This window comes from Elgaria multicarinata, chromosome 8 (genome assembly GCF_023053635.1).
Source record: "Elgaria multicarinata webbii isolate HBS135686 ecotype San Diego chromosome 8, rElgMul1.1.pri, whole genome shotgun sequence".
NCBI lineage: Eukaryota > Metazoa > Chordata > Lepidosauria > Squamata > Anguidae > Elgaria > Elgaria multicarinata.
Window position 1 is genome coordinate 89575458 of NC_086178.1, and position 23614 is coordinate 89599071.

The following is a 23614-nucleotide window of genomic DNA, read 5'->3' on the forward strand; positions in this document are numbered from 1 at the left end:
TCCATGAACCCTTTTCCTGTCTGCTGAGGAATGACAGCATGTAAGCCATAGAACCCTGTGTATTGCAGAGGATTCTGGGACATATTTAGGATGCCCTGTCCATGAGGAGATTGGCCCTGCTGTCAATTTGTTCATACAGGAAGGCCTTTTAATAAGAGGCTTAAGTGCTATATCCAATGAGACCTCGGCCACCATTGCAAGGCCAGTGTAGGACAAGTGAAGGTGTAAATTTCACAGCCAAAATAAACTTTGAGTGGAAGTATGAGGGAGAGAGATGGAGCAGGGGGCTGTGGCCAATTGACAGTGTGGTGAAATGGACAGTGTTGGACGTGGACTTGGTAGAGCCAGTTTCAAATGATGAGCTGTAGGAGTTAGGTATTTTAAAAAATAACTGGGGGACATTGTATAGAGTTCAGATGCTTGCTGAGAACAATATTTGTATTAATATGCATGTCTAACTTGAAGTGTTTAAAGTTGAACTGGCAATCTTTCATATTGTATTTTGTGTAAGACTACTTCATTAAAGTAACAGGTTTTTTTATGTGTTAAACAGTTAAATTGTATTATAGGCTGTTTCTCCGATTCTCCTACAGGAGGTGGAGTCCCAGAAACTGTGAACCTCTATCTTAAAAGTGTAGTCTTTAATATTAATTTGACCTAGCTAGTGATCTGCGGTTGGATCTAGGATCTGCCTTCCATTGATGGAAAGGCTCCACTTATGGAAGGGGCATCTGTCTGATTTTCGGGGAATCTCCCTGCTTCTGCATCAAAGCTCACCCCATTTAGCAGGGTCCTCTTACACTGTAAAATTTTCAAGGGGTAGGAGGGGGTGGAGAAGTCTGTTTTCACCAGTCTAATTGCATATTGCTAAATCTGGATCCAACCCATGGTGTATTCAGTAAAGCCATTACCCTATTTCTTCGCTTCTAAGATGCACTCCCCCCCCCATATATACATCTCTAAAAATGGGATGCGTCTTAGAATCGTGGGTGTGTCTTAGGTTTTTTTTACTGTTGGTACTGAAATTAGTGTGCGTCTTACAATTGATGGCGTCTCAATCGAAGAAATACGGTAATTAGAAGAGTGAGTTAGAGGGCAATCCTTTTGTATCTGCACTTGATACTAGTAATCCTCTGAACTTGGAGGCTTATGAATATCCAAGGCAGACTATTTTGCCCGTCTAGCTGAGGTGTCAAGTAGGGTCTGGAAAGAGGCTAGTGATACAGCATGAGCCATCCCCTCCCCTCTCTACCAAGCAGCATGCCCCCAGTTCCAAATTCACATTTGCAAGCTTTTAGAGGGAGCCGGTATAGTGCACTATACAGCAAGGAGGTGGGGAGCTCAGACTCCTAGGTCGGAGCGCTATCTCCGGCCTTCGATCCAGGAATCTGAAAAAACCTACGGCCTCCCAGATGCTGTCTAGAGGCCCTAAGATTGCTATCTTGATGTGTGATAACATATACATTCCCTGTACAATTAAACCATTTGTGAACTGGTGAGACTTGTCAGCAGATAAATGCACTAAAGCACTAATCCATTGGGTTCTTGATGCTAGGCAGGGCTATGTTAATGACTGCCAACTCTACAGTAAACCCTAGGTGGGACTCCTTTTTATAACTCTCTGTATTAGAATACAGCAGCAAATCATGCTTTCTGCCAGATTGACTGATATATCCTGGACCGGTATCTATTTGCTCTATGACACAGGTAAAGATTTTCTGAAACTAGGAGCTTGGATTTTGATTGGTTAGGAAGTGAGTCTTTAGGGAAGCTTCCTCCTCGTCCAGTTATTATTATTATTATTATTATTATTATTATTATTATTTATTTATTTATTTATATAGCACCATCAATGTACATGGTGCTGTACAGAGTAAAACAGTAAATAGCAAGACCCTGCCGCATAGGCTTACAATCTAATAAAATCATAATAAAACAATAAGGAGGGGAAGAGAATGCAAACAGGTACAGGGAAGGGTAAGCAGGCACAGGGTAGGGAAAAACTAACAGTAGAAAGTAACAGTAGAAGTCTGCACAACATCAAGTTTTAAAAGCTTTAGGAAAAAGAAAAGTTTTTAGCTGAGCTTTAAAAGCTGCGGTTGAACTTGTAGTTCTCAAATGTTCTGGAAGAGCGTTCCAGGCGTAAGGGGCAGCAGACGAAAATGGACGAAGCCGAGCAAGGGAAGTAGAGGCCCTTGGGCAGGCGAGAAACATGGCATCAGAGGAGCGAAGAGCATGAGCGGGGCAATAGTGTGAGATGAGAGAGGAGAGATAAGTTGAATGCTTTAGTGCAATTGGGCTTGGGTCAGAGCCTGGCAGCCAAAACAAATGTGACATTAAATGCTCAACACATTAATATGTTGTGTTATAGGGGAAAAAAGCAATAGCAGACTTAGGGGCTCAGAGCAGGATTGGGACCATAGGGAATGTGGGTTTAACTCCCTCCCAGCTGCAGTTAGCTTTCCTCCAGGGGCTAATAACCAGGGGCTAATAGCAACTTTGGGGGAGTTCTTTGGGTCTTAGGCTTGGTCATGGGGAACTGACCACCCTCCTTGCATTCCATGGTGCTGATACTGCTCTCTGCAGCTGCTGTTAAAGGAAAAATTACCCAATAAATGCATTCATCACTTAACAGCACATTTGTTTTGGCCCTGAGAAACAGTGTGAGAAGAAACCCATGTCATCATGGGTTCTTTGCACCTTTCCTACCCATGGATGAATCACGCATGCTGACTTATAATAATACTTTGGTTTTATATAGTATCTATCCACTGTTGAAAGCACTTTGCTTTCCCATATCCCCCCATAGTTCTCTTTCTCTGTGGTTCAGCTGATGGGGAGAAAGGTGTGGAATGTCTGGACGTCCTGTGGCTTAGAATTAGATGTATTACATTTATATTGTACGCTGGAGTGTGCAAAGACAATAACATACTTGAAGCAGATTCCATTAACAATTTACAGCATTAAAGTACCATGTTAGTCCTTAGCAAATTCTGAATCTGCTCTATTCCCACCCTGAAAATGTATTTGTGGTGTGAAATTGGAAGTGCGCTGTTTGTGTTCCATCAGCTGATCTCTTAGTGCCACAATACTGAAGTGCCAAGTTGCTCAGCAAGCCTCTGAGAACCTTAGAAAGGCTGTCCTTTATTAGGGTGCTAATTTTAAACTCTGCAGGCTCTATTTGTGGTTTGGCAAGTCAGTGAATCATTCACACAGTTCATCTGCAGAACTTCTGTCTCGGACTTGGTGGGCAATGCCTCTTATGTACATTTCTAGTAAAACTTCCATTTTTATCTATTGTGAGTGCTACATCACATGCTTTGGCCTAAGTGCTCTTTCTTCACTACTGTAAAGGTGAAAGGAATTTGCAAGATTTGCTCATAGTCTGTCCCCCCACCTCCACCCCCGCGTAGAAACACTTCTAAAATGCCTTTCAGTTGTTCTTATCAGGACTGTGAGAAGACACTTGAAACCTTCATACTTGAAAGATTTCTGAAAAATAAGTTTGCAAAGAATTCTTCATAGCAGAAAATACTTGCTTTAAACCATTTGTAATACTTGCCATGAAATACATTTTGGTTCTTAGGTGTGCAAGAATGTCTTGGTTTTTTTCGTCTTGTTTCTTAGTTTGCTTAGTTGGTAAAATGTAATGTGCTGTTAAATCTAAGAAGAATGGGATTATGGGACAATTTATAGTTCCATTTTCTTGCATCAGCCCTTAGCGTCTGAAATGTCACATTAATTCTATACAACAAATGTGCTGAACTTAATATTTAGAACTAGAAATTAAAATAGTTCATTTGACAATGAAGTATTTCAATGTAGCCCTCCTCAACTCATTCTAAGAGATGCAAACCAGTAACAGCACTTGAAAATACAATATAAATATATAAAAATATATTGTGGTTTACACATCATGTATTATAGTGGCTTCCAGTTTGTTTCCAAGCCCAATTCAAGGTGCTGGTTCTTACCTAATAAAGTCCTAAATGGTTTTGGGACAGGATATCTGAAATACCACCTCCTCCCATATGAACTTGTAATCTGCAGTCATCATCTGAGGCCCTGTTTCATGTGAGGTTGGTGGGCATGTGAGAGTCTTTTGTGTAGCTGCATCCCAGTTGTAGCATGTTCACGATGAGATGCCCTAGGGGAGCTCATCCCCTTGCACCACATCTTTTCATTTGTTCCCCAAAGTTAGGGTGGGTAGCAGTGCTGTGTTTCTATCTCTTATTATTGGCTTAGTATATGTTTTCAGGTTGTGTTTGTGCATTTGGTGGGGCTACTGTGTTAAAAAACACTGGGAAAAGTCCGTTCAGATTAAGAAAGAGAAGTTTCCCAGAATCCCAAGTTACCCGTTTTGCCTATCCCCTCCTCCAACTTTGGGATCATCATGACCGGGAGCTGACTCTGCCCCTCAGCCCTTTGAAAAAGGTATTTTTTCCACTGATTTTTAAAAAAATTCTAGCGCGCGACCCACACCACGCAGAGAGGTGAGAGTAGTCTCAAAATTACCCCCATCCACTACTCTCTGTGCACAAGAATTTTCAGAACGATAGCTTAAAAAACAACCCAGTTATCCCCAATTCTTTTCCTCAATGCAATCCTATGGGCGAAAACCGCCGTTTGACCCGCGCTGTCCGTTTGTTTACCCGATTTTTAAAAAATTCTAGCACGCGACCCGCACGACGCAGAGAGCTGAGAGTAGTCTCAAAATGACCCCCATCCACGACTCTCTGAGCACAAGAATTTTCAGAACGATAGCTTCAAAAACAACCCAGTTATCCGCGATTATTTCCCGCAATGCAATCCTATGGGCGAAATGTTTTCAAGATGGCGATCGGAGCGCTCCGCCTGAAATAGGAGCTCCGAAAAATGGCCGCTTCTCTTCGCCTTGCTTCTAGGGGTCCACGGTCCACTTCTACTCCGCCTCTGGGTAAGGCGGAGCAGGCCAATTCGCTACTGCTTCTCCGCTCCTAATCGGAGCGGAGCACATGCCTAAAAAACAGGATTCAGAGCAGTAAGGGCAGCTAACCCAGGCACCATAGTGGCAAAAGTATCGACAAGGTGACAAAGCAAACATGAATCCTGCCATATATATTTTTTTATCAAGAGGAGGGAGAGTGAAACTGTGCCGAGATTGGTGACCAGGATTCACTTGAAAATGTTACTTTACCGTTTACTCTAAAAGAAAGGATACAATTTCGTGTCAAATCTGGGTTAAAAAGATAAGAAAATAACTGTATTACAGACAGGGGTGCCACAGAAGTAGCAAGAAAATGTGTTGGACCTAGAGAAACTCAAAAATAATGGTTTTCACAGTTCACGTGGTTAGAAATAAGAAACAGAAACAATCCTACTCATGATAACTCATCCAAATGAGCAACTGGTTACGGTATCCATTTTAAATTGGAGACTCTCCAGCATAATGAAAGTAGTCAAGCTGAAAGCACAAGAAGTTAAGGGAAGATATACTGATGTTCCTCTAGCAACATGTATGGTGAAATTGTCCAGTGATTTGTTGTTGTTGTTTTAAAAAAGCAGTATAGCTTATGTTGTTTTTCATTGTAAGCTACTAAATGTTTCTGAAAACAGAACTTTTACCAAAGTTCTGCAATCAAAGAAAAGTATACAAAGTGGCTCACACACTTTCCATAAAGAGCATTTTACACACTGCAAAAGGAAATAGTGTGTGAAATATGCAAGTCATGTTGTATCAGCATGATTTTAGATGGTTCTGCAGATTCTTCATATCAGTCATGTGCTGTGGTCTGTATTAGATATATAGAAAAATGAAGTAAAGAGATCCTTTATTTGTGTGGCACCACTATCCAGTGAAACAGCTGGTGGCTACTTTGCAACAGTAGCTATAGCCTTGGACAAACTAAAAATCCCATTTAGAAGGCCAGGTTAAGAATGTAAGAAGTGCCTTGCTGGATCAGACCAAGGGTCCATCTAGTCCAGCACTCTGTTCACACAGTGGCCAACCAGCCATTGGCCAAGGACCAACAAGGAAATAGATGGTGTTGCTATTATGGTAGGATGTAAAGGTGGTACTGTTGTGAAGTTCCAGGATATCATACCAGAACTGATTGCAGCATTGTGCACGAATAGTATTGTCCAGCCAGAAGCACTGCCTTTAGTTATCAGAATGCCTGTCCATTATTGCCTGTGAGTCTGTTTCTACTGTAAGCTGTGAACAGGGTTCAGTGCCATAAACCAGATAAAAACTGAGAAAAGATGTAGGATTAGCAGCAAAGTGCCAGTGTCATGAGTACAAACCCACTGTGTGCAATTCAGCATTGGTACCAAATTTCTTCAGGTCAACTATGTGCCCTGAATGACTAGGTAAGAGTAGACAAGGCTGCACTAACAGGTTGATTCTATGCATATATACTCAGAAGCAAGTCCCATGACATTCAGTGGGACTTACTTCCAGGGATGTGAATATAGGATTGCAACCTAAAAGTGGTATATAGGATAAGTATATGGTAGACAGAATATGTGCACCTGACTATGAGATACGTTGGTACCATGGTCCATAGTCTAGGGTATAAGTGTAATGGTCCTGTTTGCAATTCTGTTTTGTTCATATGCAGCCTTGTGGACATTTCTGCAGGCTTGTAACTCTTGTTCTAAGGCTTTTATGGAGGTTGGTATCTAGATTGCCAATTTTGGAGGTGAAGCAGGCATTGACAATGCAAGGGGATGGAAGTCAAGCTGGTAGGTGGGAATGTGGGGGCTCAATTTCTCAGATTAAGCTGCCTTTATAGGAATCTGGGGCACAGTGATGCCATCTCCCCAGCTATTTCTCCCAAGGTCACTTATCTTTGTTGAGATAAGATTCAACTGCCAATTAACTTCTGTACATGGAATAGGGAATGGGTGCCATCTTGTCCTTCGCCTCAGGCAGCAAAATGTATTAGCCTATCCCTGGCTTTAGAAGAAATACTCTTAAAAGAAAAGATGGATGTTGTATCTTCTGCTCAAAGAAATGTGTGATTCCACTTCTAAGGCATCAGGTTTAATTTGTGTTTGTCAGATTTCTTCTGCCATAGAACATTTATTCTCTTGGTTTTATTTATTGTAAAATACTGGATACTAAAACCATCCCGTACCAGTTTAAACTTGGTTATTGAAAGTTGGCACTAACAGGGGTCTTGGCTAAGCATCTTCTAGGGGCACCACTAGTCTCCAGTAGGACTATGTGCCCTGCTATCTGCCCTGGTATGTCCATATGGTATGCTATGGAATTATCAAAAGGGCAGTCAGTAGATCTTCAAGTACACAGTGGGACATTGGGAAAGAGGCAGTCTCAGGGGTGGAATCCAGCTTCCATTGGAGAATAGGGAAGAGAGTAGTTCCCCCTCCTCCCTATAGCCCCCATGTGCCCCAAAGTCTGTTCCAGTGGGCTGGGGAAGAGAATTTGGGGGGGGGGGCTGCAGGACAGAGGTGAAAGGCTCATCATGTGAACAGAAGTCCACTTGCATGACATTGGATTCTGCCCTGGATATATTTTGTCTGCCACTTAAAATGTTTAATGTTCTCAGAGTTGCTTGTTGATTGTATGAATGAACAATTTTTAATGGTTGGATCCTGTACATGTTCTTGCGGTGCAATTCTTGGACATCTTGGAGCTGGATTAAATTTTCCCACATGCTACTGCAGATATTATGTTACACCCACTGCAAAGATGAGTTTCTGATGATGTGCAAAATAGTTGATTTGGACATGTGACGACTGGAAGGTTCCACATGAGCAAACATAATACAGTGTCATCCTGTAATTTTTCTTGTATACAGTAGATTTTTGGTAGCATGTGCAGCAATGCTGTGCTTGAAACGGCATGTTCTCTCTTCAGGTGGAACAACATTTCAGGATTATTTGCATGACAATTTCATCCTACAGTAGTCAATCAAACAGAATACATGGGAGACTTCTGCCTTTATAGGTGGGAGTAGTAACACACTTTCGTGGAACTGTTTGTATTATCACTGCATTTAGAACTAAAATGAGATTCTGCTGAATAGTGACATAACATGGAACTACCTTGCAGAATTTGGAGGTATGAATGCTATAGAAATGGAAGCTTTTCTACAGCAGTTCTCACAGTAATATATTGAAGCAACATCACCTTCAAAACAACCTGTGTGTTTTGTATTTTCAGTTTATGGTAACAGATTTTTCATTTTGGACAATATTTTTTCAGAGAACTGTCACATAAGTAATATGAATAAATAATCAGAATAAATGAGTGCATTGAATAGTTGAATACGTCTTAAATTTTATTTTTTAAAGTCTCATCATGGCTGTTAAGTTCACATTTTTTAGGCTCCAGTGTCAAATGTTTAGCCATCCAGATCATAAGTTACTGGTCACTTTTCTAACACTATTCTTCTTTAGCGCGTACTACTGCTATTTCATACAAATTTAAGTTTGTGTATCTATAACATTGTGTGATGTAGTCAAGTTTAATTTATTTTCTTTAATTGGTATAGTAAAATATTTCACATCTAGTAAATAGATGATGATATATTGACTTTTGGCAAACTTTCCACTACTACTAACAAGGTTAGTAGTAGTGTAAGAGGTCCTTTTTAAACAACAACACCCTTTTAGACTGTTACTGGGTATCATTCCCAAGAAGGTATGCTACACAAGACTTTCCATGGATGAATGTGAGCTGCAGCAGAGCTCAGGTGTGCCTTCCTCCTTTCAGGTTAAGACTTCTTCGTAGACGTCTTAACCTGATTGTCCTTTTGGAGTTGATCGCTCCTTTTACAACAGTATTCAATTGTTGCTGGGTCAGGTAAATAAGATTGCTCTGTCATATATGAATGACTTGGTCCAGTAAAAAGTATCTTACAGCCTCTTAGGCCTCTGGTGCTGAAGTCATCATTTTAGGCTTTATACTATGTTCTACTATGATGTATTTTAGGGTTCTGAATTTTTGTAAACAGCCCAGAGAGCTTTGGCTACTGTGCGTTATAGAAATGAAATGAATGAACATGGCAAGAATATTTGGTTTTCTTTTCAAAAGTTGAAATCCTATAAGTCATCTGCCTTTCAGAGTGCTGTCAACCCTATATTTGAACAGAGCTGATCTTACCAACTTTTGACCCAGCAAGCCAAATGCAGGGCACTAAGGACTTGTTAAATCTTCTGACTTGCTGCCTGCTTGTGACTGGGAAAACAGGCAAGTTGCTGAGCACCTGGGAGATCAGAATATGTTGCTTGGCTGTATTTGTTCTGTTTGGTTGCAAGTTGGACAAGCCTAACGATTTAATGTAGGTGCACATTTTTCATTCAGAATGAATAGTGGTTCTCAGCATCCGGCTGAAATTCAGAGAGCTGCCCATGTATATACTGAAAGGGTAATAGCATCTCTTATGGGACTTGATATCCCATTTCATTTTACTAAGAGTCTAACTTACACTGATTCCAGCTATAACATCATCATATACTTAGTGTCAATAGTTGAGTTTATGCTGTTGCTTGTGCACATGTTGAGCACAAGCATATCTTGCTCCTCACAAATAATTAGGAGTTTTATCTGTGTTTCATCAAGTAGGCAGCTTTGGGTTTTTTAGACTAGCCGGCCTTTTAAGGATGCCCAACTTCATCTGAAGCTGGAAACTCTAATCATGACAACAGGTCTTCCAACACCCGCAGTTCTACAGCTTTGTTTAAGAGCTTGCTGGCTCCAACTTTCATGATGCTTTGAAATCTGACACTTGTGGATCCTCTTTTGAACTGGCAATATCTGGGCTTTGCATACATAAGTTGTTCTCCCCTCTCAGTGAAACCTGAGCACTTGGATTAAAAAGGGAACTTGTACTTCTAAAAGATTTTGCAGTTGGTTTCTTCAGACAAGTGTACACTGAAGTGACCTCCACGGACCGGCACGCAGCTTGTTCCTCAGATTAAAATTAGTTACAAGAAGTTGAGTAACACCTTAATGCTCCTTTTAGAAGGTCAAGGAAATTATTATGTGAGGAATATTAACATGGTCACTGCTATATTCAGATACCAGAGTGAATTTTCATCCCAATATAGTTTGGAGAAGGGCAAATTAATTTGGGGGCATGGTGTTTTCCTGTCTGGCATTTAGCTAAAAGGATTCCTCAAAATGATTAAAATGTGAGGGAAGTGCAAACCAAGGTGAGTCCTCAACTCAAACTCAAGGTCAGGCTTGTAAATAGCCACTCACCTGGGGCAGGGGAGTTTGAGCGGACCAGAAAAAGTTGGGAAACACTTTTTTCCTCAACAAAACTTTTCCAGCAGAAAAATCAGAAACTTTATTTATTTTTATTTATTCAATACATTTATATCCCACCTTTTTTCCTCCAAGGAATCCAGGGTGGCATACATAATCCTTCATTCTATCCTTGCAATAACAACCCTGCGAGGTAGGTGACTAGCCCAAAGTCATCCAGTGAGCTTCCACGGCCGAGTGGGGACTAGAATCTGGATCTCCTGAGTCCCAGTCCAACACGCTAGCCAATACACAACACTGGCTCTCAAACTCTGGGGATCACTGGGGGGGAAAGCTCTCTTTTTTGGAATGAGTGAATGCTTTTTAAGATGAAGTTTTACTTATTCAAAATTCGTAGAATGAAAATGCTTACATAAGACCATTTACAGCATTAGAAAAAAATATTCCTGCATGTACCATGGAGTTTGATATTTCTATGTTCTAAAGTTTAACTTTCTCTCTAAATTTCCTACAGTACTTGTGGTTTCTACTTTCAATGTTTATTTTTTTCCTGCTTTTCAGATGGCAATAATGTGCTCAGGTAGTATAGGATGCAGTTGTCTGCATCTCTCCTTAGCATAGGGTATATTTACAAATTCACTGATACAAAACTAACACACTTATACTTTTGGGTTACAATTCTGTGTGCTTACCTGGGAGTAAGTTCAACTAAACAGAATAGTCTATCTTATGAGTAAAGATGCATAGGATTCTTTTATGTAAATTGCCTTGGGAGAGTTTCTACCATAAAAGGCAGTCTAGAAAAATATCTAAATAGATAAATAATGGCACTGTAAATTTTGAAAATATGCCAAATAGAATAATTTGTGAGTTAGATAAGCTCTAAATGGTGCATTTTATGTTAAGGCAGTAAAATATGTTTAGATTTGATAAGAAAGTAAGTGTTGCATATATATTATAATTTAACAAAATTTCCAAATTTTTAATGGGTAGGAGAGAAGGAAAATACCCCCACCCACCCGTGGCTTCAAAATTCCAGAAATTTTACATTTCTGCTAGCATCTTCCTCGAGCAACCCCTCAAGTTCTCTGAAATATGCTCCAGCGCAGGGAGGGACTCTCCAGAGGAGATTTAGGGAGGTGCAAGGGGCTGCGGGGAAAGGGGTGCAAAGGAAAAGACCACCCACACAATGTTGACTATTACCTATTGATTCCAATGAGAAAGAGTCCAGTTTAAAACAATGACATCTGAAAATGTTGATCTTTGGCTTGATCAGCTCACCATATTTTCTGAATGCACCTTGTGATTTTGGACATTTTGTCCTTGAAATGAAGCCAACTAGTAAGTTGGGAAGGGGGGTTACAATTAAGGGCACGGGAAAGAAAGAAAGAAACCTGACAAAAACCATTCCAGCTTTAAATGACATTATTGTAGCATTGCTTGAAATGCAATCTTGATGCTGTTTGCTACTATCTGCAGGTAGTCTTCTAAAACCTATTACTTAACTATGGTTTCCAGTTTAGCATTGCCTTTTAGGCAAGGAGGACTTAACTACTTACTGGCAGTATAGCTCTTTTAAGATGAATGGTGAATTAAGAATTACCCATCTGCTACCACACAATCACTATGGGTTAGATCCGCATCTTAGGTGTGTGCAAGTGGACTGGCGGTTGTAGTCTTCCTGGCCCCCTCCTTCCCACTGCAGGCTTTCCAGAACCTGAAAATGCTATATGGAAAGTTGGAGGACCCTGCTGGATGGGGTGGGCTGTGTTGTGGGGGGAATGGGGAAATCCTCAAAAATGAGGCAGAAGCACCTGTAATCCGAGTAGCTGGATTAGAGGCGCCTGCAATTTACCGAAGCCTCTGCCAGCATGGCCAATGGTCAGGAATGCTGGGAGTTGAAGTCCAAAACATCCAGAGATTACTTTCTGCCCTATCCCTGGTCTAAACAACAGATTGCAGCACCTAACATAGAAAAATACTGTCAAATAACAAGAAAGTACATTTTCACGAATATTGTTCTTTGCTACTAGAAATGGTTCTGGTTTATACAAATTATAGAAAAGCCATGCTCATTCATGGTTGTACATGAACTTTAATATGAATAATCAACTCATTCCAATTGGAGTCTATATGATAAGATCATATATCTTCTGGAGTTGGGTTTAATAGTAAATATTATATTGAGAAGCACCTTTCAGCTAAGGACCAACTCATTTATTTATTTATTTTTGAGTGGCCGGGTCATGGGCATGAACATTGTATCATGAGAGGAGAGAACTTCCATGAATAGTGGGTATCTGAAATAGAAAAAACCCTATTCGAGGAAATTGCTACTGTGGCATTGCATAGGGTTGCGGATAAAAATTTCCTGGAAATTTTAAAGCCACCATAGGAAAATTTATTATTTATTTATTTATTTATTTATTACATTTTTATACCGCCCAATAGCCGAAGCTCTCTGGGCGGTTCACAAAAATTAAAACCACAGTAAAACACCCAACAGTTTAAAACACAATTACGAAATACAGTATAAAAAGCGCAACCAGGGTAAAACCACACAGCAAAGTTGATATAGGATTAAAATACAGAGTTAAAACAGTAAAATTTAAATTTAAGTTAAAATTAAGTGTTAAAATACTGAGTGAATAAAAAGGTCTTCAGCTGGCGACGAAAGCAGTACAGTGTAGGCGCCAAGCGGACCTCTCTGGGGAGCTCGTTCCACAACCGGGGTGCCACAGCGGAGAAAGCCCTCCTCCTAGTAGAATTGGTGGTAGAGGGAGTGGAAATGTATATACAGTTACTTTATCAAATGAAGTCCTATTTACTTATGCATGCTAATTAGCATCTGACGCCATGCTCCATGTTCCTTTGTTTTCAAAAGTGAGGCAGATGGACACTAGGAATGGGGCCTTTTCAGTCCCTGGGCTTATGGAATTCTCTCACAAAGGAGGCCCACCTGGCCAATCACTGCTCACCTTTTGGCAGACAATAAAAACCTGAGCTCTTCAGGAAAGCTTTTGGATGTTGACACAATTCTGCTTTTATTGAGCTTTTATTATGATGATGCTTTCCAGATGTATTCTGTTTTGCTGCTTTGATGAATTGTATCTGATTTGCATAAGCTGCCTTGTGAGTTCTTCCGAATAAAAAGTGGAGAATATTAAAAAAAAAAAAAAAGTATGTATAATGGTGCCAAACATACACATCTGATGATGGAGTTGGAACTGCAAGCTGCAGTTGGCAAATGTAAATAAAATATATATATTTTGGATAAGAAAGGAAGGTGGAAGTTTGGGTTTTGAAATGGAATATAAACCTTAGCACTATCACGCAGAAACCGAAGTAACTCTTATAATTAAGAAGCAGCAGAGAGCATCAGGGCCTACTCCAGTTGGAAACCCCCCCTCCCCCCCAGGGCTAATGGTCATCTTGATCTTGTGGGGAAGAAGAAGCGAGAGAGACAGGAGCAGACAGACCATCAGGGCCTGCACCAGTTGGACCCCCCACAGGGTTAACTTACATCATGACCCTGTGGGAAAGAAGAAGGAGCTGTTGGTCTGCCCTTCCATTGGGAGATCATAGTGGGGAGCAGGGCCTTCCCACCAGTCCTGCTGAATCAGTGTTCTTAATTTCCTTTTCTTTTCCCCCTCTTCCCTCCCTATCCCCCTTTCCTTGTGTGTCATGCCTTTTTTAGAATCTAATCCTGAGGGCAGGGACTGCCTTCTTTACTTATTGATTGTAAGCTGCTCCAAGAGTCTTTTTGGCTGAGGTGCAGGATAAAAATACAATGAATAAATAAATAATCCTTATAATGTCGTTAACATAATTTTATCAAATCACTTTGTGAAAACATTTCTTAAGAGGCATCAGGTTTTCCCAATTCTCTTTTTTTTTCTGTAACAGACTACAGAGAGTCCCCCAGGCTTTCATACTTACATGCAAATTCTTCCTTCTACATCACATTATTCATGCAAGTAGATAGTTTGCATGAGCTGTTAAATAAGGAGTTGATGATAATGTATTATTATCCTTTAATCTGAAATTCTAGCTTTTTATTGTGCACTTTATTATGTTCTAGTATTTGGCATTTGCCTGCTTTTACAATACAATATAGAGAACAGAATGTAAATGCATATTTGTATATTCTATTAGTAGTAAATTTTGCAGCAGCCAAACACTTGTCAGAATTGTCTGTTTCTTTTAAATTTCTGAAAAACCCAACTTCTCCAGCTCTTCTTGTTGCATAAAATTGTCTGGTAGGCAATAGCGTAAATTAAGGGATTGAGCCCATTCCTCTTTGCTTCTTCCCTTCCTGCGCAGAGTGTTGTGTAACGAATAATTTGCTGCATGCAAGTCAAAGACTAGATCATGAACCAATTTTGTTTCTAGTTTATTTAACTTGCGCTTTCAGTTCATTTATCAAGGTCTTATGATATCTGTATCAGGTCTTTCTCATGTGAGCACAACACATTCATACTCAAAATATTGTAGAATGCATTCTGCTAGCTTGGCAACTTGCCTTATTAGTGGAAACACAGTGTAAATTAAGATGCGGTGAAGGTATGGAGGTCAGCTGACTAATCATGTTGTCATGCTCCATGTTGAGCTGGTTGGTCATCCCATTGTATATTCTTAAAACTGTATCCTCTTGTGTTCATTAATATTTCCTTTTAATTTTTGGTTGTAAATTTTGGGAGAACTTGATCAAACCTAAAGAGGATCCAAATTTGGATAACTAATCTTGGGTTTGTTTAAGTAACATTGCAAATGTTTTCATGTTTCCTGTAGGAGCTAAGTGATCTGCAACGTGACCCACCTGCACACTGTTCAGCAGGACCTGTTGGAGATGACTGTAAGATCTTTATAGTTGATGGCAAGATAACTTTTGCCTATTTTGTTATGTTTTCGCCCTATTAAGGGTTTATAATATTTTGTGTTTTTCAGTGTTCCATTGGCAAGCGACTATTATGGGACCTGTAAGTATGCAATTTACATAACTGAATTGATCTTTAGATTACTTCTCTGTAGTAATAATAATAATAATAAAGTAAGCCGAATCTGCTGATGAAATGGCTTTCTTTCTGTGCTTCCTTTAAGCAATAAAGACATTGAGCTAAATTAAGACTAAAACCTGCTACTAAATATTTTTGTCTAGCTTCTCGTTGCAATTGTGTTGGCTTCAGAATAAATAGTCTTGGTGAAATCAATAGGCCATGTTTGTCGTGACTAATTTGAATCCCATTGGTTTCAGGGGGATTAAAGTATGAGCAATTCTTTCAAAAACAAACCCACTGTACCGTGCACATTCTTGGTCAGGGATGGTGCACCTCTGGCGTGTGGGCCAGGTACGGCCTGCTAGCGTTGCCTATCCAGCCCACCAATTTCTTCCCGAGGTCCTGCCTTCTCTCTTGGCAGGGAAAAGCTCTTATCTCTGATCAGCAGGTGGCCCGGGGAACAAGCTGCGGAGTGGTTCAGTTCTGCTTGTTTCTGATGCAGAAGCGTTGTCCCGCTGCACATTCTGACTAGGTTTAAAATAGGTCATTATCACATTTTGCCCCTCCCTCAGGGCATTTGGACACAGCCACAGTTAGCACTTGAGACCTTTCCCAGATTGGAAACCAGCCCTCAGGTTGAAAACTGTTTCTCCATTCCTGTTAAAGGTAGTTACAGTATAATCTGTAAACCCGTGAAAAGCCCACTTGCATTTATTAGGACTAAAGAGTTTAATTAGCAAATGACATGTGTTTTGTGGTAGACTTCTAAGATGAAAAGTGTTAGAGAGGAGTTCAGGCATGGGATTGAAGTCCTGTTTTGAACCCTAGATGTGAATAAGTTGACTGATTATTCAGGGGTCAGGGAAGGTAATTTGTACATAAAGAGAGGTGCATTTTATCATACTGCAGGCTTACTGGCAAACTTAGGGCATTAAAAATAAACTCCAAAGCTGGGCCATCGTTCAAGTAAAGCCCTGCAGGAACTTGAGCTGGGTTCCTTTACTGCGCCAACGTTTTCTTTAAGTCATCTTTTTCAGATAAGAAGGGTTATACAGTTTCATTCATATAAGAAAGGATTTATGTATGTCACAGTTCTACAGGAGTGCAGAAAAAGTACAGAAGTTGGCAGTGAGTGCAAAATTCAGCTTCCTGGGAATCTCTGCTTTTTTGTTTCAAGCAAGTTTTTTATCCCATGTGGCTGCAAAGACATCCTTGAAATCTAGGAGGCAGAATAAGACTTTCAGTGCAAGGGGGTGGGGCTTTCCCTTCCCGTGATATGCAAAATCGCAGAATACATTATGCAAAATAAGAGAAACTTCACAAGTTTGCTTAGCATATGCAGGCTGTAGATTTCAGTTTTCCCCAGCTTGGATTTCAAACGTCTGGGTGCAGAATTTTAATTGCTAGAACATAGGATTCAGACATGCCAGTGATAAAAATAAGGACATGCTTGTAGCATCCCTATTCTGATAACTGCTTGAGCTTCACTACTGCACTTTTGCTGAAGGGTCTGGCTTGACTGCTGAATGCTTTATTTATTCAGTCTATAATACCACTCTCCTCCACTGATTTACATTGTTCCAAGCAGGCTTTTAAGCACAGAAAAGGAATTCCCTTGATCTAAATCCTCCAAACTGATCAGGGACCCAAAGAGAAACTCTTTGTGTTCTGCCTTTTTTTCTACAGCTGTTTCCATTGCATTGAGCATAGCCTCCCTACAGAATGTTTGACGCTTTGTGTAATAAAATATCTAATACAATAGATTGTTGTCTATTTCCAATAACACATTGATAGCTCTGCTGCTATTTAGCTTATGAAGTTACAACACAACATCAAGGAGTCTCATTTTTTTCTTCTTTCAAAGATGAATGTCAAAAATAGGGCTGTTCAGTGCAGTGCATAATGCTGATCCTCTGTTAATGGCAGTTAAATTAGAGGCCAGCCTTAGAAATGTGCACACACCTTCCAATAGGGCTAACTTCCCTGGGAAAAAAACGTTTCCTCCCACAAACTACAATTAAGCAGTTAAGTTTAGTTAGGTTTCCCACTAACATTGGGTCTTTAAGCACGTGTGATATAGCAAACATAGACCTGCTTAGCTTTGTATATACAATCCTGAGATCTATGGATGGAAAGTTCTTATAAAGTGCTGGTTATTACCTTTAAGACCTTACATGGTGTAGGCCCTAGGTACTTCAGGGAGTGCCTCCTCCCTTATGTCCCAGTCCGCCACTTAAGATCCTCTGATAGTTATCTGCTGCGGCTGCTGTTTGTAAGACTGGTGGTCACACGCAAGAGGACCCTTTCCTTTGCCACTCCTCAGCTATGGAATGACCTGCTGATTGAAATGCGCCTCTGAACCTTTTTGAATGTTTATAAGCGAGAATAAAAGACTCCTCTATTCCGGCAGGCCTTCCCTTTTTCGAATTCTTATTTCTTTGTTGATTGTTATATAGTGCTTCTATGCTGTATTGTTTTTGTTTGTTTGTAAAACTGTTTTTTAACTCTATATGCTGCCTGGAGTACTTTGTATATAAGCGGGTTATTAATAATAATAATAATAAGCAAATGCAATAAATACATCTAGGAGCTGAACTTTGCAGATCACGGAAATACTGGTCAGAAATACTGGTCAGTCTTAATTGGAGGGAAACCTGTTACTTGTTTCATGGAAGAAGGCAGCACAGGTTCCTGAAAACTAGCTCCTAGTTAAACTGCAGTTAATAGAACCAGTATCGTATCTTCACTGACCCATTGTATTCTTCAGTATTAATGCCTTTTGCTACTTAGTTCCTATGCCCATGCTAGGCTGTGATGAGTTCAAACAAATATTAATATCGTGATTGACTTTCCAGATCTAGAAATTGGAGCATCTGCTGTATATGCTGGTTTACCCTGGAATTAATTTCAGAATCACTGCATTAGGTGATGCAGAATGATCTAAAAGTAACTTCTTGGGTTTTACTGAAGTTGTTCATACAAGGCTAAAATCCTAATAATAGAAATTCTGCACTGCTAATTAAAGTGTTGTATGGTATTGGTAAATATCCTAACCTCTCTAGAGTAAGAGTTTCTTGCTGTGAATTTTTGGTTCTATATTTTGTAACGATATAATATCAAAGGTCAAAAGGAAAAAGACTACATTCCAAGTGTCTTCTGCAACGTTATGGAAGCATAATGATAGATTCTTCGTGATACGCAAGGATTGCTTAGCAATACTATCTTTAATTTTTCTGTAGTTCAGCATTACTTTCATTAAAGACGCTCTTTAAACACATCTGAAGGCAGTAGCAAGTCTCTCTGGGTAAGGCTGAGCAGCAAGCAACATATGCCCCTTACGTTTTGACACCTGCATGCTAACATCTACCAAGCTGTCTAGCAGTTTGCAAATCTGTGTTCTACAGTTTCACCAAAGGAACTAAAAAGTCTTGGTGTCTTCTGAGACATAAAGAACATAATTAATGTATTTTGATTAACAGTCCTTTTCCATCTGAAGCAGGCCTGCACAGTATAAGGCACATAGGCCGAATGCAACCCCGCCTCTGATTCCATGTGCACTCCTAAGAGAATCACAAGCCCTCTCCCATTGCATTGTGGGAGCATTCCAGGCCTGCCCAAGATTATCAAAAAGTGAAGGTGGAGTAGTGCATCAACACTGTTTCTCTTCCTGCATTCATAAATATCACTGAATTTGCATTGCTTGTTGCAGGCAGACTTATAGCTGTGCTGATCCACATCTAAGCCTCCCTCGGGGATGCGGATGCCTGCCTACATACATATTAGATTATAAAACAAACAAAACATGGTGATCCAGATATGATCTCTGTAAGCATCTTCCTCAGGGTGATTCGCATTAGGAAAAATCCTCCTGTTGGTTCCAGCAAGAGTTTTTTCCCCCCCTGATGTGAATTATGAGTATTTTCACTGGGAATGCAGCTGGAAAGGGAAGACATAAACCTTACAACACATTTGTAAGTGTGGATCACAAATGGGATACCACCACTGTCATCACCACTCACACTTCCTGCTTAATTTTTAAAAGCCCGCATCTAGGTAATCATGTTGCTATAATATTATGATGTTGCCACAGAACTCAGTGAGGAGGTATGGAAGACAAAGAGAGGGAGGGCTGTAGATAAGAGTGCAGAGACCTTGTGGCAGCTGAGAGCTGTCTATGGAATAGTGAGAGTTAACAGAGACTTGTGTTTTAAATTTTTCTCTGCATTTCAGTTCTAGACACACTGTACTCAGACATGCAGACATTTTGTTTAACAATGTATGTGCACAATTTGCAGAATTTACAGATATGCTGCATGTTCTGATATTGCAATAAATAGTTTAAAATAATAGAAAATTCACCACCAGTGTTTCAAGTAGCTATTTGTGGACTTAAAGCTGGGAGGAGACGCTGGGTTGTAACCTAGTAGCTCTTGTTCATTTTTTTAATTCAAATGTGCAATGGAATCAGCCTCTCTGGACAGTCAGGAATGTTAATTTTTGCCTCCTGGTCTGCAGTGATTATGAGAGCTCTTTTAACACAGAATGACCACAGATTATGTCTGCTGAAGAACAGAAGAACAAAGGCTTTGAATTTGGGGCAATGTGCTACAAAGACATTGGACAAAAATTCGTTCTGTTGTACATTCTTGGAAAGATAGTTCAGATTCAGATAGGAATCTCATGCACAAAATGAAAGCGTTATATTGTTTGCTTTTTTTCCAGCCTGACAGTGCATATCAAGGGGGAGTCTTTTTTCTCACAGTACATTTTCCAACAGACTACCCATTCAAACCACCAAAGGTAAACATTTTATAATAAAATTAAGTGCACTTTGCTCTTCTTAGATCAGGACTCCACTATCTCTCTTGATTTATTAGTTCTTTGGGTTTAAATGCTAAAGGATCAGCATAAAGAGAATTTATTGAAGCAAGAGGATAGAAGGCCTAGCAGAGAACTTTGTTAAACACTTGCAGATGAATTCAACACAGAGATACTTGACTGCAGCCATATTTCCTCATTAACACCATTTTAAACATTTTATTGTGGGTTCAGCTATTTTTTTTCATGTGAACAGTACTTTGGTTTTATATGTAAATAATAGTCTAAATCAGTGGTTTTCAAGCTTATATGTAGGGAACCCTTTCTACATAAGCTTATTGGCCATGAAACCTCGGTGTGTTATAAAGAATTCTGAAAAGTGTACAAAGCACGCTGAGTTTATCCAGCCTTCTGGTCAGCCCTGTTGGGCTCTGTTGTAGAGTCACAAGAGAGAACTTCCAATGCCCCCCTGATAGCAGTGGTTGAGCTGTCTTTTAGGGAAGCTTGTCTGCCCGTACTATTGGTAAGTTTCCAATGAACCCCAAGTTTCTCAAACACATTTTGAAAACTACTGATCTTTATCATCTTATAATAGGCAATTGCAGTATCTTTGCTCTGTAATCCCATTGGTGGCAATCTTTATTTTTCAATACCTTCACTCTAACTAGAATGTATTATATATTACACAGAAAGATAAAAGCAGACCTAAAGCTTAAATTGTTTTGTGTGGCTATATATCATACCCAGGGAACAGAGCTTTTATCTCCTGCTTGTGCATTAGTAACAGACTATGTAGTAACAGAATGTTTCATTATTTGTTTATGAAGCCGAAGTCCTTTGCTTCTAGATATGTCAATAGAGAAATTAAATATAGGGTATGCAAGGGGCAATGCCTGTGGTTCAAACAGTGTAAAAATACGTGATAATTCTTCTGTTGCAGATTGCGTTCACAACAAAAATATACCATCCAAACATAAATAGTAATGGGAGTATTTGTCTTGATATCCTGAGGTCACAGTGGTCACCTGCTCTGACTGTATCTAAAGGTAACTCTCCTTGTAAAGGATACCATGGCTAATGTTAAGGCACCATCCTTATTTCCCATTGTTAAGTATGGCCCAAAATGTCTCGGTTAAAGGAAGCCGCCTTCTGCCTTTGGTGCTTTTGCAAACATTTCCACAAGATCTTACTCTGTTACACTGTTGCTGTCAAATTACCTCCATGCCTATACCCTCCAACTACAACAGGATGCAACTCAGATCTCTGGGATAATTCCACCTTTGCTTAAAATCAGAATTTCTCCACTTTGCAGTGTATTTCTCTCAACTGAAAGTCATATGTATAGTTTGTTCATGGAAGAAAGCTTGGGGTGAGGTGCGTTCACTGGAGGCACTGTGTCTCCGAAGTTAAATATTCCTCACCTATGAAACCCAAATTTGAGTTGCTACTGATAGTGTTTTTCAACCGCTGATATTTCTTAAATCCTAACTACGATGGACAATTTATCCAATTTAACAAGTGAATTACATGACATAAGCTAAAATATAGAATAAGATAGAAATGACATGAGTAACATTACAGTATCTTTAACATTATTTGTAATAGTTGCTCAGTGATTCTACAAAATGTCTGTGTTAGTTGGGGGCATCTCTAGATGTTTATAGTTATCTGTGTGAGAAATCAGTCAGGTTTTTGGATGGATTTCTCCCAATTCACACTGCCTGGAAATCGACGACTGAGTGTGCTTTGCTTCCAGAAAGCCATAAATTTCTGAACATGGGATGTGTTCCACAGAACAGGAAAATGCATCCAATAATATTTGGACATTTAAAAAGTATGCATAGAAAATGCACACAAATATGATTTAGTCAATGGGTGTACGCAAATAAAAATGTATACACTTTGAAAAATACACACATTTTAAAAAAATGTTTAAAACTGTTAAACACACATCATTATGGAATGGACTTGGAGGTGACAAAAGGAGAACTTGATAGATCCACCTATTTCTAGTCATCTTAAAAAAAAAAATCCGGGGTGGGTTAAAATGACTTACCGTATTTCTTCGATTGTAAGGCGCCATCAATTGTAAGACGCACACTAATTTCAGTACCACCAACAGAAAATTAACTCTAAGACACACTTGCGATTCTAAGACACACACCATTTTTAGAGATGTTTATATGGGGGGAAAGTGTGTCAGAATCAAAGAACTAGGACATGTTCCATGAAGTTGCAGTCCTTAGTTGTTTTTTTAAAAGAACATCTGGAATAGGAAATATTCCAGTCAAAATAATGGATATTGGTAACAGTCACTCAAAAATTAGTGTTTTGTGAGCTAATTAACTTTTTAAATTACTTGCTCTATCATCAAGATATTCACAGAAACTAAGGCCAGCATAGAGAGACTGCACAACTAGTTAGTCCACCTCTGCAAAAGAAGCTTGGGCTTTTGTTTCTGGAACTGCAACCCCCATGCGGCAAATTGTTTTTGAAACTGAGGGGATTGCCAAAAGCAGTTTGATGTGGTAGACTGCTGTTTTTTAAATTAAAAAAAGTAAAATACCCCCCTAGGACATGTCCAAGCCTTTGGATGTGCTTAAAGTAGCTTTTTCAATCTCTAATGCATGTTTAGCAAGCAGCTAGCCATATGGGACACTGATTTTGATTAGCACATCTTGAAACTGCTGCACTGTTTCTGAAGCATCAGAGTGGTGCACAGAGTGGGGGTAGAGTGTTGCATGCTTTATTAATCATAGACTTTTTAAAAAGGAAAAGCTCATATATACATTTGAAGTGTAAGTTGTGTCTGCTGGGACTGCTAAAAGGAAGTAAAGTTGCAACGCCTTGTCTTGGTTCAGCCCAATTTCTCACAGACTAACAAGGACTGCCATCAGGGCAGTGGTGGGGAGAGAGATGTATTAGCACTGGGGAAAGTACTGCTATTTCAGTATACCCAAAACATTTGGGGTACCTACTAAATTATGACATGCTTGAGTGGTTATATAATTTCATAAAGTTTTTGAGAAAGCTGAGCTACTGAATTATTATGAAAGATGAACATTTAATCTACCCCTTGGCCCTAATTAATATATTCATGTCATTAAAAGTCTAATTGTTTTTTCTCTTTTTAATCTAGTTCTTTTGTCCATATGCTCTTTACTTTGTGATCCTAATCCAGATGACCCTTTAGTACCAGATATTGCACAAATCTACAAGTCAGACAAGGAAAAGTAAGTATGAATATACACTTCAAAAATCTCAATCATTTCTTGCTTGCTCAGTCCCATGACTTCCCCCACATTGATCATTCTACTACTTTGATATAATTTTTCAGCTGTCTTAATCTCCAGCAAAATTAGGGGAGGCTTTTTAATTATATTATTTTAGAATCTCAACAATATTATGTTGTGACGTCTTCAAACTTTTTTTATCCTTATCCTCTTTTAAATTTGCATAATTGAAATTGAAGCAGCAGTTCAGTCCGTTTATTTTAACTTATGTACCATGTGTCAACTTTTGGCCTCTCTTTGTTCTGAATGCTTATCTAAGAGTTTATTGTCACAAATCTTCGTTTAATCTT

The 23614-nt window shown here is 39.5% G+C and overlaps 1 protein-coding gene across 1 annotated transcript in view; it reads left to right on the plus strand.

Annotated features, from left to right (window-relative positions):
- The window catches only part of UBE2D1 (ubiquitin conjugating enzyme E2 D1), a 36199-nt gene that overhangs the window by 7785 nt on the left and 4800 nt on the right, over positions 1-23614 (plus strand). Inside the window, exons 2-6 of the mRNA XM_063132957.1 lie at positions 15008-15071; positions 15164-15195; positions 19936-20013; positions 20972-21077; positions 23171-23264. Of these exons, the coding sequence (XP_062989027.1) occupies positions 15008-15071; positions 15164-15195; positions 19936-20013; positions 20972-21077; positions 23171-23264 (374 nt within the window). The remainder of the gene's footprint in view (positions 1-15007; positions 15072-15163; positions 15196-19935; positions 20014-20971; positions 21078-23170; positions 23265-23614) is intronic.